The sequence below is a fragment of the Ailuropoda melanoleuca genome, chromosome 1 (assembly GCF_002007445.2).
Source record: "Ailuropoda melanoleuca isolate Jingjing chromosome 1, ASM200744v2, whole genome shotgun sequence".
NCBI lineage: Eukaryota > Metazoa > Chordata > Mammalia > Carnivora > Ursidae > Ailuropoda > Ailuropoda melanoleuca.
This window is the reverse complement of record NC_048218.1, coordinates 64,414,589-64,431,327: the sequence shown is the minus strand read 5'-3', so window position 1 is coordinate 64,431,327 and position 16,739 is coordinate 64,414,589. Positions and strand designations below refer to the sequence as shown.

The window sequence follows — 16,739 nt, the reverse complement described above, 5'->3', positions numbered from 1 at the left end:
TAGAATCCAACAGTACATTAAAAGGATTATCCATCATGACCAAGTGGGATTCATACCTGGGATGCAACCATAAACTCTTAATCTCCGAAGTTTGCTCCTTGTGGTTGGTGGCATACAAGTGATACACGTGGAGAGTGCTCTGCCTTGCCACTCGCGGAAAGCACTGGTGAAAGCAAGGTTTAAAGTGGCTGTGTGATACCAGGCAAGTCACTTAACTTCCGTGAGTTTCACTATCCTTATTTGCAAAAGTGTGTTGGTTATTTCAGTGGTGGTGAGGTAATGCTCAAATGAAACTGTTTTGAAAATCTTGAAGGTTTATATAAATGCCATACTATTTTTCATCATTCCTTAATGTTTTGTGATGCCTGTGTCTTTTTGTTGGTGAGCATCCTGTCCAGAAATACAAACATTTCCTGTTAGCAACACAATTATGTATCGTCGTTACAACATCGATGGGGAACATGTATCTTAATGCTTTTTTTTTTCTCACCCCCGTCAGCCTCGTAATCCAAATCATGTGAGGACAAGTTTATTAACCCCCTCTTCTATCCTATGCCTTCTCATTATATTGTACTCCCCTTGCCTGTCCTAAATACATAAGGCGTACAATTTAAACTGGCTAAGTCATTCCTTTAAATTTTTGTAATTTGTTTTATTAAATTTCTTTACAAACCTTTTTCTTCTCACAGAGCATTGAGACAAAGTTTTGTGTTACTCATTTTTAGGACAACGGACTGATTGGCAACTCCCAAACCAGGATGAAATAAAAAGGAATACATTTCGGAAATGCCTAAAGCTTTCAACGGGGGAAATTCAGGGTCAGAAGAAACAGCTTGAAAACTGTGGTTTGCAGGTTATACAGGTATACTGAATTAAGGGAAGGTTTCGACTCATCTTGCTATCACCTAGTTCAGTAACCAAAAGAAAAACTCCCCTGCTGATGACTCTAAGCCAGCTGCTCATTGGCCCAGACCCCTAGCAGTAAGACTGAAAGCAGGGCAGGGGTGGGCAGGCACAAAGGGTATAGCTGGAATCAGGAGGTAGGAATGATGTCAGGAGGTACAGAAGCACCAATCAAGCGTCAGGGCAAACTTACCTGCCTATCTTGAAGCAACACAAAAGAAACGGAATTGCATTTATCACACTGTATTATAATTGCTTACCTATTTTTACCTCTCACTAAACCCTGAGCTTTGAAGAAGCCAAAGACTGTCTACACCGTTGACTGTTTCATTACCAGGGCCTGGCATATAGGGATTGCTCAGTGAATTTTTATTACCTGGATTTATCAAAGAAGGGACAGGGAATTTTGAAGAAACAGAAGTCAAAATAGGAGAGGGATAGGGCCAGGAGAGGTTCTTAAAACACTTTATATGAAAAGCAAGTTGCATGCCAGGTAACATGCACCTAAGAGCCTTTCTCTTTGAAGCAGAGTATCAGGCAAGGTAAATAGAGGTTCTCACTTTTTTTTTTCAGTTTTTTTCAGTTTTTCATATCCTTGGGTCATAGGTAGAGAAAATAGACAATGCAGTTCTCATGGCTGTCTTCCAAAAAAAGAAGACAATGATGGAAGGGAGAACACATGGGAAGCCTGTGAGCCACAGGCTGTATCAGCAAATTCCCTACCAGTTCTGTGAAGCAGTGTGCAGAGTTGGCTTCCAGAGAATGTACTCGGCGGCCTGCGGTAGGTGTCAGCCCCTCATCTTCAGGGCCTCTGTACGTGGGTATTGGTGAGCAGACCTTAGCAGATGACTCATCGCTCATGGTATTTGTTGCTGTGGTGAGGGGAACCTTGCCACTGGGATAGAGTGATCAAGTCATTTGGAAAGGGTCATATTTTTTGTTTGCCCTTCATATGTTTTGTTGCTGATGGATTTATGAAAGCTTTAGTGGTAAGTTCCACAGTTCACTGTTCTTCTCTTTTCTGTGGTTATGTGTTTTATCTGCAGAGAACACCCGGAAGCTTTTTTTTTTTTTTTTTGGCTTAGCTCCACAAAATTATTATCAACACTACCAAACCTCATCCTTAATTAAAAGGGCATTTTTCTGAACTTAATGAAGTTGCTCTTTTCTCTTCCATCTTCATTTCCTGTAGCCTGCTAGTGAATGAATTAGATAGCATCTGGCAGGTGAAGTAAACAACATCTTAAGATCCTTTTCATCCATGGGAGTTCTACCATGTGTAGCTTCCATGTCTCTTTTCAGTTGTACAACAATATTGCATACTTAATTGCTGTTTTGTCACCTTTAAATCTCTCCAAAGGAGGCGAAGAAGTTTAATAATAATCATGGAGGATACCTAGCCATGAGGCTTAATTTTGCCTGATCCATTGACTATGTTCTTGATCTTTACCTTTCAAAATATATAGGATGATCCTTGCTGTGAAGCCAACTCCAAGTCTTGATTTCTAGAAAGCAAAGGGTCTGGAAACCATCATCTCTTTGCCCCAGAGAGAACATAAGCAATACCTGGAGTAAAAATTGAACGTGGAAAATTCCTGGGGGTAAAAATTGATTAGTGAATCCCCACCAAGAAGCCTTTTAGTGTAGCCAGAATAGTGATATTGGTAAAGTCTTAAAAATTCACAACTTCCGTTTGCTCCTAAACCCGTCGTAACTGGCTTCTCTGCACTCCCCACTCCCACCCCTACTTAAACTAGTCTCACTAAGACCATCACTATCCTCCTCTTTTTCAAATCTAGTACTGCCTTCTTTTCAGTCCTATGGCAGATGCTGCAAATTGCCTGACATCTGTACATGTCTTTCTTCCTAAAAGACACACACACCACCTCCCAAGGAAGACAGCCCCAAAGTCTCATCCTGTCTCATCATCAAACTCAAGTCCAGAAAATCCTCTCGTAAAGCTTAAAAGCAAGGTAATTGCCCTAACCCACTCATTATATAATAATAGGAGAAGGAGCAGGAAAACTGCAGTAAAAACTCCCATTTCTAGGGGTGCCTGGGTGGCTCAGATGGTTTAGCGTCTGCTTTTGGCTCAGGTCATGATCCCAGGGTCCTGGGATCGAGCCCCACATGCTTCTCCTTCCCCCTCTGCCTGCCACTCGCCCTGCTTGTGCTCTCTCTCTGTCAAAAAATAAATAAGATCTTTAAAAACAACAAAACAAAAACACCTCCCATTTCTAAAGGGGAGAAGGAAAGTCACTGGTCCCTACCACTAATCACATGCCCCTGATCAGGGATAGTGAGGACTGTCTTCAGAGTGGACCGACACCCTGGTTTTGCACTCTGGGAAGAATCTTCCTTATGTGTTGCCGCCCTTGGTCATTTCTAGGCCCACTGGGGTCCATGGCCTATCAGGGGTCCGTGGATTGCATCAGGGACTAGAATGCTCTCAGGCAACTGACAGCCAGGCTTACAGTTTCTTCAGCAATACAGTTCCTTTAAAACATCAGCAGGCATGAAGCCTGTTTGCTTCTGGTCAAGACTGTGTCTTTAAAACCCAGCTGAAGGTCTTGTCTCCATCTAGTCTTTAAGCCTCAAGATTATGGTCTTTTACCTATTGGCCTCTGTGCTCTGTACATGTCCCTAGCTCTTAGTTTAAAGCCGCTGCCTGAGGCGATTCGAATGATAGACTCATTGGGGAGATACTGTCCATAATGTGACTTGCGCCAACATGTCTGGAGAGCGTGCTTAACCAAAGGTGCTTGAGAAACCCAGGAGACATTTTATCACCACTGAAATCATTTTGCAACTCTTCTTTTTTAACCTAGTTTTCATTTGGAGTACAAAGGTTCTTAGCTTTTTTTTTTTTTTTAACCCCTGCAAGGTTCCAAATTATGGGACTCTCAGTCAATTTAGATGGCCAGCTATAGGCAAAAGGGGCTTCTATTAATGAAGCTTTATATATATTTTTTCTCTATTGGCTTGCATTCAAGCCAGTTCTGATTTCATCTCTTGCTTGTAGGACTTGGCTGAATGTCACAAGAAGGAGCCTCCATGCTTGCAGTTTTTTTATTGGGTTCATTCATTCATTCCACAAGTGTTTCTTGAGCACATTCTGTAAGGCAGGCCCTGTGCTAGGTGGGAGGAATACAACAGTAAACAAAACACACAGAGTTCCTACCCTTATGATTTATAATGTAGTGAGTCCATCTGTTGGTTTTCTGGCGTTCTAAAGGAAGTCTTTTATTTAATTTTTTTTAACTCTATGATGTCACCTGGATGATTGCACCTATACCTATGGCTTCAACTCCTACCTCTATGATGACTTACAGATTTGTAACTCCAACCCTCTTCCTCTCTCCTGACCTGCAGGTCCATATTTCTGACCTTCTTTTGAATATTTCTGCCTAGATGTTCCATAGCCTCCTCAGACTGAACTTTTTCCTTGACCATATTTTCCCATAAGAAATAAGTTCTTCCCTCCCCACCCCCCTAATAGTCCCTAACCTGGCTAATACCATCACCATCTACCTACCATGTCTCCTAGCTGGAAACTGTATCATTTTCCATTCCTTCCTTCCTCCTACTGTAGATCCAGGCAGTTACACAACCTTACTGGTTCCCTCTTGATGACATTCTCAGCCCAGCCTCACCTCTCTATTTCTGTTGCCTTTGTTCTTCTTCCCCTGGCCCTAGATGATGACCAGGTCATTTCCTTGTCTCAAAAACCACAGCCCTATCCAACCTATCCTTTCTCTGCTACCAGAATCATGCTAAAAACATACGTGCCTGTTTAATATCTGCCTTCCTAGTTGCCTACAAGGTAAAACTCCAACCCCGTTGGCAGAGCATGTAAGGACCTAACCCCCCCTCCTCTGCCTCCCCCCACCCTTACTTCCCCCGGCCCCATCACTCACTGTGTCATCCACACTTTAGCCAGGAACTGCTTAGAGTTTCCTAAATGTGCTGGATATTTCATGCCTCTATGCCTTTGTGTGCGGAATGCCTTCCCTCTTCACCCTTTTTTTAAGCCCTCCAAAGTCCTATTCCTTCTTCCAGACATAGCTCAAATGGCATCTCCTGGTTGACACCTTCCCTCACTCCTGCAGGCCAGGGAGACCCTTCCTGCTCTGTGCTCCTGCACGTCCTATATTCCTTTGTTACCGCATCTGTAACTCCAACAGGTATAAAAATCTACAGTTCCACAAAACTCAGGTGTGGGGCTTGTCTTCTTTATAGCCCTAAAATGGAACTTTATCTACCTTTCATGCTCCCATGTCCACAGATGTGGAAAACTACCATCTTGACAGCTGGAGATCAACTCAGTCATTTTCAGTTTTCTTAGTCCTTTTGGGGTTTAAACTCAGTTCCTGCAAGGTTTTTCTCCTTCTTCACTTCTGAGAGTGCTTTCGATGATGGGACAAGCATTGTGGGGAGAGTGGTCTCGTTCTTCATCTGTCTGTTCTCTGTCTCCAGATGTCCTCTGCTGGAAAAACCACCCTGGGCTTTGGTCATTAGCACCCTCCTGTGCTTAAATTTATGTGCCCTTTGTTCCTAGTGTCTACACAGGGCACTCTGTTTTTCGTGCCAAGGGAATTCCTTTCCAGGACATTGTTTGTGCCCCTCCTGCAGTGCAGGAAATTTTTGAGTGTGCACATTGTCCAAGCTGAAATGCAAGGTCTTGTGTGGCATTCTTCACCTGTTCTGGACATCTTCCCCAGCCATCACTGCTTTCCACTTAGCAGTCAGGCTGGAGGAGGCGGCTGCACCCAGTAGAGTCAGGCACTGGTTTCTTCTACTCTCGAAGTTCCCTACTCCCTATTTTTCTGAGATTCTTGTTCTTCCCTATCTTGACACCCAGGGCTCTCTTGAGGGAGTGGGGCAGTGAAGTGAGTCCCTTCTCAGAGTCCCCAAGAGTTCTAGTCATGTCCTCTCTGATTCTTCTCTTTCCACCAGGTGCAAGAAAGAACTTTTATTTATTTTGAAGTGAGAAAACTATTCTAAGAATTATCTTTTATCCTGGGGCGCCTGGGTGGCACAGCGGTTAAGCGTCTGCCTTCAGCTCAGGGCGTGATCCCGGCGTTATGGGATCGAGCCCCACATCAGGCTCCTCCGCTATGAGCCTGCTTCTTCCTCTCCCACTCCCCCTGCTTGTGTTCCCTCTCTCGCTGGCTGTCTCTATCTCTGTCGAATAAATAAATAAAATCTTTAAAAAAAAAAAAAGAATTATCTTTTATCCTCCTCTCCTCTGTTACATATGGCATAAACTCCATGCTCTGAATCCTTTAGGTTTTTAGACTTCTGGTTCAAAAAACCCTTTTCTTCTCTCAGGAAACCTTTCAAGACCATAATCTATGCTTTGATTAAAAATAATTATATATGATATATGGGGTACCTGGATGGCTCAGTCAGTTGAGCCTCTGACTCTTGGTTTTGGCTCATGTCACAAGCTCAGGATCCTGGGATCAAGCCCCTGCATCATCTTGGCTCAGCAGGGACTCTCCTTCTTTGCCTCTCTCTCCCTCTTCCTCTGTTCCTCCCCCTGCTTGCACTCTCCAAAATAAATTTTTTTAAAAATTAAATAATATATATTATATAATTTATATATAAATACATATTATATAATTTAAAAAATAATATATTACATATATTCAATTGACTTTGTTCTAAGCTTTATCTTTTTTGCCCCTGATGTAATAAGTAGCAAGAACTCAATGGGTGGAGAAACGAAGAGCAAGAATAAACTTCCAGAAAAGAAATCTTTGATTTTTACCTCAAAATATTTTTCTCTCCACATAAAATTGTGCTGTACTTTACCTGTTTATGTGTGGGTAGTTCCCTTTGTGAATTTTTGAGAACAGGGATCATGTCTTAGTCATTCTTTGAAGCCCTAGAGCTGTATTGTCCAGGTGGTAGCCACTAGCCACATGTGGCTATTGAGCACTTAAAATGTGGTTAATCTGAATTGAGATGTGCTGTAAGTGGAAAATATACACTGATTTTAAAGATCACTACCCAAGGAAAGAATGTAAAATATCTCCTTAATAATTTTTTATATTGATTACAAGTTGAAATGATAATATATTGGATATCATAGATTAAATAAAAATTATTAAATTAATTTTACCTGTTCCTTTTTGCCTTTTTATGTGGCTGCTAGAAAATTTTAAATTACATATACAGCTTACATTGAACTTCTTTTGTTCAGTGCTGCTCATGAGCCTGCAACAATACCTGGTTAAATCCTAAGTAAATGTAAAGAAAAAAAATAGGGAGGGAGGAAGGGAAATAAAAAGGAAGGTAGGTATATAAATGTAAGCTATTATTGTGCTGATGATATCAACGATAATTTGTCTCAAGAGAACAATTTTAGGTGTCTTTGCTACAGACAGGGACTTGGGACCAGGAGGTGGTGATTATTTGGAGGACGAGAGAGAGTACAGAGTAGTACCCACATAGGCAATATGATTCATCAGATCCTAATAATCTTTTAATTTTTTTTCTTTTATCAGACCCAAAATATGGAGCTGGTATATACTTCACCAAGAACCTGAAAAACTTAGCATACCAGGTCAAGAAAACATCGGCCACGGATGAACTGATATATGTGTTTGAAGCTGAAGTACTCACAGGCTCCTTCTGTCAGGGTCATCCGTTATATATTGTTCCCCCACCATTGAATCCTGGAGACACAGATCGCCATGACAGTGTAGTTGACAATGTCTCCAGCCCCGAAACCTTTGTTATTTTTAGTAACACTCAGGCTATGCCCCAGTATTTGTGGACTTGCACCCAGGATCATGTACAGCCATGGGATTGCTCATCAGAATCAAGGGTGCTGAATTCACAGCAGCCTAAAACAAGATTCTCAAAGGGTAGTTCTGTTTAACCTCCACATCATTTTAACAACCGGCATGTGCTTGCTTTGGAGGAACTCTCCAAATGATGACCATCAGTGAGTCTAAGAGTGGTCTGAATATGTCAGATGTGTTGTCCATATGGACCAACTGGGTTATCGAAGGGAGCCACCACAAACTAGCATCTTAGTTCTTTCATCTTTGTCTTCACCTCTTGGGATTAGGGTGCGTAGATCCCAACCCAAACACTCTCAGGACCATTCCCTCTCCTTCAAGTTGTCCTTTCATCTCTTTTACTATGGGTAACAGCAAAAATGTTTTACATGTGAGGAAGGGGGGTTTCTAGTATATAATCCAAGCCTTTTTATTTTCTAAAATGATAGTGTAACAGCAGGGTGATTTTAGATTTTCCAGAGACGTCTTATGTAGTATTTTAGATGTCAAAATAAACCATCTTTGTCTGAGTAACTGACTGAAAAATTATATGTAAAATGACATTATTCAAAGTGGAAGGACATCTGAAGGCTGATATTCTACTGATATCCTATTTGGATTCGACCATACCAAGCAATGCCACTCAAGCACCACGAGGCCCAATTGTTTATTTTTTTAAAGATATATTTATTGTAGAGAGAGAGAGAGAAAGAGGGAGTGCGCATCAGTGGTGGAGGGAGAGGGCAGAGGGAAAGAATCTCAAGCAGACTCCTCACTGAGTGAGGAACCTGACGTGGGGCTCAGTCCCAGGACCTGGAGATCAAGACCTGAGCTGAAATCAAGTCACACTCAACCGACTGAGCCACCCACGTGCCCCAAGACCAAATTATTAATTCGCCAAGTATTTCTCTTTTTTTTTCCCCGCCAAGTATTTCTTGATCACCAGATGTGTTTCCATCATTTTCTGGGTGCTGAGGATATGATGCAGGACAAGACAAATGTCTTCAGAAAGCTTTCAGCCTGAACAATCAGAAAGGCAGCTATACGATTGAGTATAACAAAAGAGGAATTACAGATTCTTTGGAAAAATTTAAGAGGGAGGGGGATAAATTAATCAGGGGTTGGAAGGAACGCCTTCTAGAGAAAGTGAAACTCAAGCTGAGACCGAAAGTATTTATAAGAGTTAGGTGAATGAAGGATGCAGCAAATCAGGGACAGAGTTGGAAGAGTATTTTATGCAGAGAGAATAGCTCTTAAAAAGGCTGAATCTGTTGTGACTTTGCCCAAATTTTACTTCAGAATTCTGCGATATAGAGGCCAGCTAATCTCACCATATATCTCTTGCCTATTCTGAAATCCGTATTTCTCTATACTCCCCAAATTTTCTGACCCTCATATCCTTGCTCAGAGCACTTCTTCTGCCTCATCGTACTGTAACCAGCATTTTTCCTCTTTTTAAAAAAATCCCCTTTGTCTCTTTAATCACCCCCACCAACCTCCCCTCCATAACCATGTTTATTCTTTATAGTTAAAAGTCTGTTTCTTGGTTTCTTTCTGTGTTTTCTTTGTTTTGTTTCTTAAATTCCACATATGAGTGAAATCATATGGTATTTGTCTTTGATTTCTTTTGCTTAGCATAACACTCTCTCGCTCCATTCATGTTGTTGCAAATGGCAAGATTTCATTATTTTGGGGAGGCTGAATAATATGCAAATAGTTAAAGTTTTACTTCTTCCTTACCAATTTGGATGCCTTTTATTTCTTTTTCTTGTCTGATTGCTGTGCCAGCATTCTTCCTCTTGAAAGAAGCATGCTTCCTGTCTCATATGGTAGTGTGTGTGTATATATATATATATATCTATATATATATATATCTATATATATCTATCTTCTTTATCCATTCATCAATCAATGGTTACTTGGGCTGCTTCCATAATTTGGCTATTGTAAATAATGCTGCAATGAACATAGGGGTGCATATATCTTTTCAAATTAGTGTTTTTGCATTCTTTGGCAATAGTGGAGTTACTGGATCATTTGGCAATTCTGTTTTTAATTTTTGGAGGAAACGCCATACTGTTATCTTTTTTTTTCTCCATGCTGTTTTCCACAGTGACTGTACCAATTTGCATTGCATGAAGGTAACTTTTCTCCACATCTTGCCAACACTTGTTGTTTCTTGTGTTTAAAAAAAAATTTTTAGAGTTGTTATTTAAATTCCAGTTAGTTAACATACAATATAAAATTACTTTCGGGTGTACAAATTGTTTCCTGTGTTTTTGATTTTAGCCACTCTGACAGGTGTGAGTGATATCTCACTGTGGTTGTGATTTGCATTTCCCTGATGAGTGATGTTGAGCATCTTTTCATGTGTCTGTTGGCCATCTGTATGCCTTCTTTGGAGAAACGTCTGTTCATGACTTCTGCCCATTTTTAAATTGGATTACTTGCTTTTTGGGTGTTGAGTTATATATATATACAACTTTATATATTTTGGATACTGAGCCTTTATCAGATATGTCATTTGCAAATATCTTCTCCCATTCTGTAGGTTGCCTTTTAGTTTTGTCGATTGTTACCTTTGCTGTGCAGAAGCTTTTCATTTTGTTTCTCTCCCAAACCGCGTCCCTGCACTTCCTACTTTCCTTGATGTGGCCTCTTCTATCCCTCTAGTTGTGCAGTTCTATCAGTCCTGAGGTCGATTTTATGAGTATTCTGAATTATTTGATAGTTATCTGGTTGTGCTCTAGGAACGAGAGGAGCGTAGGGTTCTTCTATTATGCCACCATCCTAGCTCCTCAGAAGTTTCTTATTTTGACGTAGTCCCAATAGGTTATTTTTGCCTTTGTTTCCCTTGCCTGAGGAAACATATCTAGAAAAATGTCAGAGAAATTACTGCCTGAGCTCTCTTGTAGGATTTTGATGGTTTCAGGTCTCACATTTAGGGCCTTAATCCATTTTGAGTTTATTTTTGTGTGTGCTATAAGAAAGTGGTCCAGTTTTATTCATTTGTGTGTTGCTGTCCAGTATTTTCCATCACCATTAGTTGAAGAAACCTTTTCCCATTGTATATTCTTGCCTCCTTTGTTGAAGATTAATTGACCATATAACTGTGGTTTATTTCTCGGCTCTCTACTCTGTTCCACTGATCTATGTATTTGTTCTTGTGCCAGTACCATACTGTTTTGATTACTATGGCTTGTAGTATATCTTAAAATCTGGGATTGTGATACCTCCAGTTTTGTTCTTTTTTTTCAAGATTGCTTTGACTACGCAGGGTCTTTTGTTGTTCCATATAAATTTTAGGAGTATTTTTTCCAGTTCTGTGAAAAATGCTGTTGGTACTTTGATAGGGATTGCATTAAATATGTAGGTTGCTTTGGATAGTATGAACATTTAACAATATTTGTTCTTCTAATCCATGAGCATGGAATATCTTTCCATTTGTTTGTGTCATCTTCAATTTCTTTCATCAGTGTTTTATAGTTTTCAGGGTACAGGTCTTTCACCTCCTAAGTTAAGTTTATTCCTGGTACTTTACTCTTTTTGATGCAAGTGTAAATGGGATTGTTTTCTTGATTTCTCTTTCTGGTACTTCATTTTTAATGTATAGAAATGCAGTGAATTTCTGTATATTGAGTTTGTATCCTGCAACCTTACTGAATTCATTTATCAGTTCTGATAGTTTTTTAGTGGAGTCTTTAGGGTTTTCTATATATAGTATCATATCATCTGCAAATAGTTAAAGTTTTACTTCTTCCTTACTAATTTGGATGCCTTTTATTTCTTTTTCTTGTCTGATTGCTGTGGCAGCAGTCTTCCTCTTGAAAGAAGCATGCTTCCTGTCTTGTATGGTACTGTCTTTGGATATGGGCAAGAGAGGCCCTGATCTGAACTTCTAGTTTGAGAGGGCACCACTCTGGCCTTCCTGTAGGTTTTCTCATCTTTACAAGGTGAGTAGTCTATAGGGTCAAGAGAATGTATCCATTTGAAGCCTGCATACTTCACTTCTAAACCACCCACTAGGTACCTGGAACCCCCAATTTCCAGCCTAAACAGCTCCAAGTCTATTTCCAGGGCCTAAATTGAACCTCTTTCTTGGGTCTGTCCTCCTGAGAGTAGATTATGCTACAGTCTGCATCAAGAATGGCCAAAGGGTGACTATTGCAGGGATGGGGTTTGGACATGAAGGCTGAGTTGGTCACATGCCTGTGTGTGAGCTTGTGTCATAAAGCTAAAATAGTTCTAAAATTATTTATAACCTTAAAGCTTATATTAAGAGAAAATAAAGGCAGAAAGTATAAGCTAAGCATCCAACTTAAGAAAATCAGTGTAGGGGCGCCTGGGTGACACAGCGGTTAAGCGTCTGCCTTCGGCTCAGGGCGTGATCCCGGCGTTATGGGATAGAGCCCCACATCAGGCTCCTCCACTGTGAGCCTGCTTCTTCCTCTCCCACTCCCCCCTGCTTGTGTTCCCTCTCTTGCTGGCTGTCTCTATCTCTGTCGAATAAATTAAAAAAAAAAAAAGAAAATCAGAGTAAACTTTAAAGGATAAAAACAGAAAATAATGAAATAGACACAAAAACATACAACAGAGAGAAATAATAAAGTCAATAACTGTTTCTTTGTAAAGATTTAAAAAATAGACAAATCTTTGGCAAGATTGATCAAGAAAAAACAAAAGGTACAAATAAAGAATTTGAGGACTAAAAAGAGGATGTAACTAAAATACATTAAAAATCTAAAGATAATAATACTAGAAACAATTTTGTGCTAATAAGTTGAACATTTAGAAAAAATATAGATTTTGTTATGAAAACAACCTACCACGATTGACTGAAGAACTAGAAATCCTGAATTTTCCAATATCTATTAAATAGGTTGAGTCAGCAATTAAAGTTTTACCTACCAAGTAAACAAATACAACAGGCTAAGATGATTTTACTAGCGAGTTCTACCAAATCTTCAAAGAACAGATAATTTCAATTTTATGTAATATCTTCTAGAGAACTTCTTAGATAAATAAAAGGGAACATTTCACAACAAATTTTTCAAGGCTAGTTTAACTTTGATACCAGAAATAGACAACCAGTAGAGATGGGAAAAATACAGACTGATTCATTTATGTAAATAGATGCACAAAGTACAACTCTTAATCAAACAATTAATATAATTCAGCTCTGTATAAATAGATAAATTATGGTCAAGTTAGGTTTATTTGAGAAATATGATGATAATTTAAGAACATCTGTTAGTGTAACTCACCAATAAGTGTTAAACTAGAGCAAGCATCATATTTCATGGTAAAACTTTGTAACGATTACCTATAAAATCAGGAATGAGACAATGGATGCTTTCTGCCACCACTTACCCTCCACAATGAGTTAGAACTCCCACCCAACACAGTAAAGAAGAATAAATGAAAAATATGACTAGTGGTGGTGAAATAAAAATGCATTAATCACAGGAAATATGATTGTCTATAGAAAATCCAAGGAAATCTGAAGACAAATTATTAGAATGAATAAAAGCATTCTGCAAGGTTGTAAATAGAAGTTATATATAAGTCAATTTCATTCTTATGCATGAGAATAAATATATTGACTTTTTTACCATTACAATAGCATCACCAAAAAAAGTGACTAGAAATAAGTTTAACAAAAGATGTATAGAAATTTAATGAAAAAAATAATAAAATGTTATTCAAAGGCATTAAAGAAAATCTATATAAGTGGAGAGATATACTATATTGTCATCAAATATATCAAACTCAATATAATAAAGATCTCTATTCTCCAAAAATAAATCTTATCAATACAATTTTAATCAAAACCATAAGATTTTCTTCATAGAAATTGATGGAGTACTTTTAAAATTTTTGTTAAATAAAATGGCCCAAGAAGAGCCAAGGTAATTTTAAAGAAGAAAAACAAAGTAGAGGTGACTTAACTAAAACATATCATGACTTATTATACAACTATAGTAATTATGATGTGTTATTGGTGCAGGAATAGGCAAACAGACCAACTGAACAGAATAGAAAGCTCCAAAACAGACCTATGCCAATGTAGAAACTTGAGAATATATGTATCTTGAATATATATATACTCATACATATATATCTCAAATATATATCACTATGTATTAGTTTAACATGTATAAAATACATGTACATTTATAAATATGTATATTTGAGAAATACATCTCTCAAGCTTACGTATTATAAAAATTATATACTATAAATACATATGATTATATATTATATATTAAGTTTATTATTATAAAAATTATATACTATAAATATATGTGATTATATACTATAAAATTATATATTCTGCAATATTTATGTTATAACTTTTCACATTGCAGGTTTAATGGTGTCAATATTTTTTTTTTAAGGATTTTTTAATTTCTTTATTCGACAGATATAGAGACAGCCAGCGAGAGAGGGAACACAAGCAGGGGGAGTGGGAGAGGAAGAAGCAGGCTCATAGAGGAAGAGCCTGATGTGGGGCTCGATCCCACAACGCCGGGATCATGCCCTGAGCCGAAGGCAGACGCTTAACCGCTGTGCCACCCAGGCGCCCCAATGGTGTCAATATTTTTATGCTACATTTATAAAATTTTCCAGCAGATATTTGCCATTAGAAGCTAAGTACTATTTAAAAGTCAGGACTCTGGATCGCCTGGGTGACTCAGTCGGTTAAGCATCTGCCTTCGGCTCAGGTCACGATCCCAGGGTTCTGGGACTGAGTCCCTCATCAGGCTCCCTGCTCGGCCAGGAGCCTGCTTCTCCCTCTGCCTGCCATTCCCCCTGCTGTGCATGCTCTCTCTCTCTCTGACAAATAAATAAAATCTTTAAAAGTCAGAATTCACATGATACAGAATACAGTTGATTTCTTATTCAAGTTTCTGTATCAAGTCAAAACTGGCTATTTGATGCTTGCATTTTTGCACGCTAGTTCTTCTTACTTTCTGAGTATCATGTGACTATCTATACACATACCTTTCTCAGTAAAGCACTCTGAGTGTGTGTATATATGTGAATGACAGAGGTAAAACTGTGGATCACTGGGAAAACAATGGACCAATCTCAATAAATGGTCTTAGACAACGGTTAAGGAAATGGAAAACAATAAATTTGGATCTTGTTCTAGGTCTAGACAGGGCCTAAGATGGTGATTCTTGTTCAAATGACCTTTTGGGGGACTACTTTTGGGAATATGGGAATGAAGGCAGCATAGGGCAGGGGGAAAGCTAGTAGGAGTATGGTCTCAGCTGAAGACTAACTTCAGTATAATTCCAAGGGAAAGCTCTAGGGCATAAATTGTACCATTAGATTAAGTTGAACACTATAACAGCAGTTGGCCTTTTGAAGTGATGTCAGTTATTGGCCTCCCTCTGTCCTTGAGGGTAGGAGTAGGAGACTTCTAGCAATCTGGCTCCTGTTAGGCCTTCTTCAGAGAAGGGGGCAGTTGAAAGTTATCTGCCAGCATTCACGACAGGTTGGGGAATGGGTATACTGGCTAGATGAAGTGAATTCATTTCATATCCCCCACTAGTACTGATAGGGAAGAGTGACAACTGTCCTGATTTGCCTGACCTTCCAGGCTTTGAGGCCAAAATTCCCACATCCTGGGAAACCCTTCTGGACACACAAAAAATCCTGATCTACAATGAGTGTGGAAGATGGGGGAAAAGTACAAAACCCATCTGTATGACAGCCCAAAAAATAGGGGCTGAAAGCAACCACACCGCTTTTAGTGTCAAATAGATAATAGTGTAGATTCTTTGATGTCTATAGTTACTATCTTGCTGTTTTCCCCCCCCTGGCCATTGATGTTGGTAACCATGATTTGCAGTTCACAATAATCATCATCTACTGTTGCATCATTCTGAAGGATATGACTTAAGTGTGCAGTGTAAGTGTGTTGTAATCAGAAGCATTAGCAGTCCATCTTTGGCTTTGCCTGTGGGTTAACTGCTGTGCCTCGTACAAGTTGAATTTTTTTTTAACACTGTGAATGTTGTGACCATATTTTATAAGAGTGGCGATAATGAAGATGAGAATGGTTATAACACCACCAACAGCATGACCCAGATATCACTGCAAAAGAAACCTAAATGACTGTGTAATGTTGATGACCAATGGAAGACAATATAACTAGATTAGGAAGGTAAATAACAAAAACAGAGCATATTGCACAATATGCAGGGAAGAATTTGGGATTGGCTATAGTGGAGAAGATGTGAAAGTGCATATGGACACTGAATCTTACAAGTCTGGGATAAGAGAGACAAGTACTTCAGAATCAATCAAAAGTTTTTTAGTTTCTCAGAGATACCAATGCTCAGCTGAAAATAGCTGCCGAATTAGCTTGGGCTATCACATGAACCAGTGAGCATTACTGTACAGTACCTTTGACTGCTCTATGGAACTAAATAAGGTTACATTTCCTGATTCGAAACAAAACAAAACAAAACAAAACTCCCCTCTAGCTCTTAAGGCAATTTGACCTGAAAAATGGGAGTTTCAAATTGGCTTCTTAATGTCTATTAAGATTTTAAATGAACCATATCCACAAAACAAAGGGTGTTCTATCTTGTTCAAAGACAAAGTAGACTTGGCTCATTTATCTGCTTTCAGTGTAAATGTTAATTTTGACAAATTCTATTCAGTCTCTAGACTTCCAAAGAAAATGAAACAATGTCATCTGGGAAACACCTTAGACACAATACTGCTAAAAAGAAAGGATGTGGTTTGCTTACCTGGGATATGGAGGTTTTCATAATGGAAGTGTTTGGTCATTTCAGTTTCCTTAAAGTGTGCAGAAGCATTTGATTTAATTTTGACTTTATAGACATGGAAGGAGATAGCTACCTGAAACATGTGCCTACAAGATAACTATCATTGGGGTGCCTGGCTGGCTCAGTTGGTAGAGCATGCAGCTTTAATCTCAGGGTTGTGAGTTAAAGCCCCATGTTGGGTATAGAGATTACTTAAAAAAATATGTAAGTAAATAAATAAAACCTCATTATATATATG

The 16,739-nt window shown here is 39.0% G+C and overlaps 1 protein-coding gene across 10 annotated transcripts in view; it reads left to right on the top strand.

The window, feature by feature from the left end:
• Nucleotides 1-8,229, top strand: part of PARP9 (poly(ADP-ribose) polymerase family member 9) — a 29,702-nt gene extending 21,473 nt beyond the window's left edge. For 9 of the 10 annotated variants that reach the window (XM_019807939.2, XM_011234779.3, XM_019807937.2 and 6 more), the window contains 3 exons: nucleotides 726-862; nucleotides 1,510-1,684; nucleotides 7,416-8,229. In XM_019807939.2, coding sequence (XP_019663498.1) covers nucleotides 726-862; nucleotides 1,510-1,684; nucleotides 7,416-7,792 — 689 coding nt within the window. In that variant the 3' untranslated portion in view covers nucleotides 7,793-8,229. Of the gene's footprint in view, nucleotides 1-725; nucleotides 863-1,509; nucleotides 1,685-2,776; nucleotides 2,877-7,415 lie in introns of all 10 variants that reach the window. The other variant, XM_034659493.1, reaches the window with a different exon arrangement.
• Nucleotides 8,230-16,739: the final 8,510 nt, after the last annotated feature.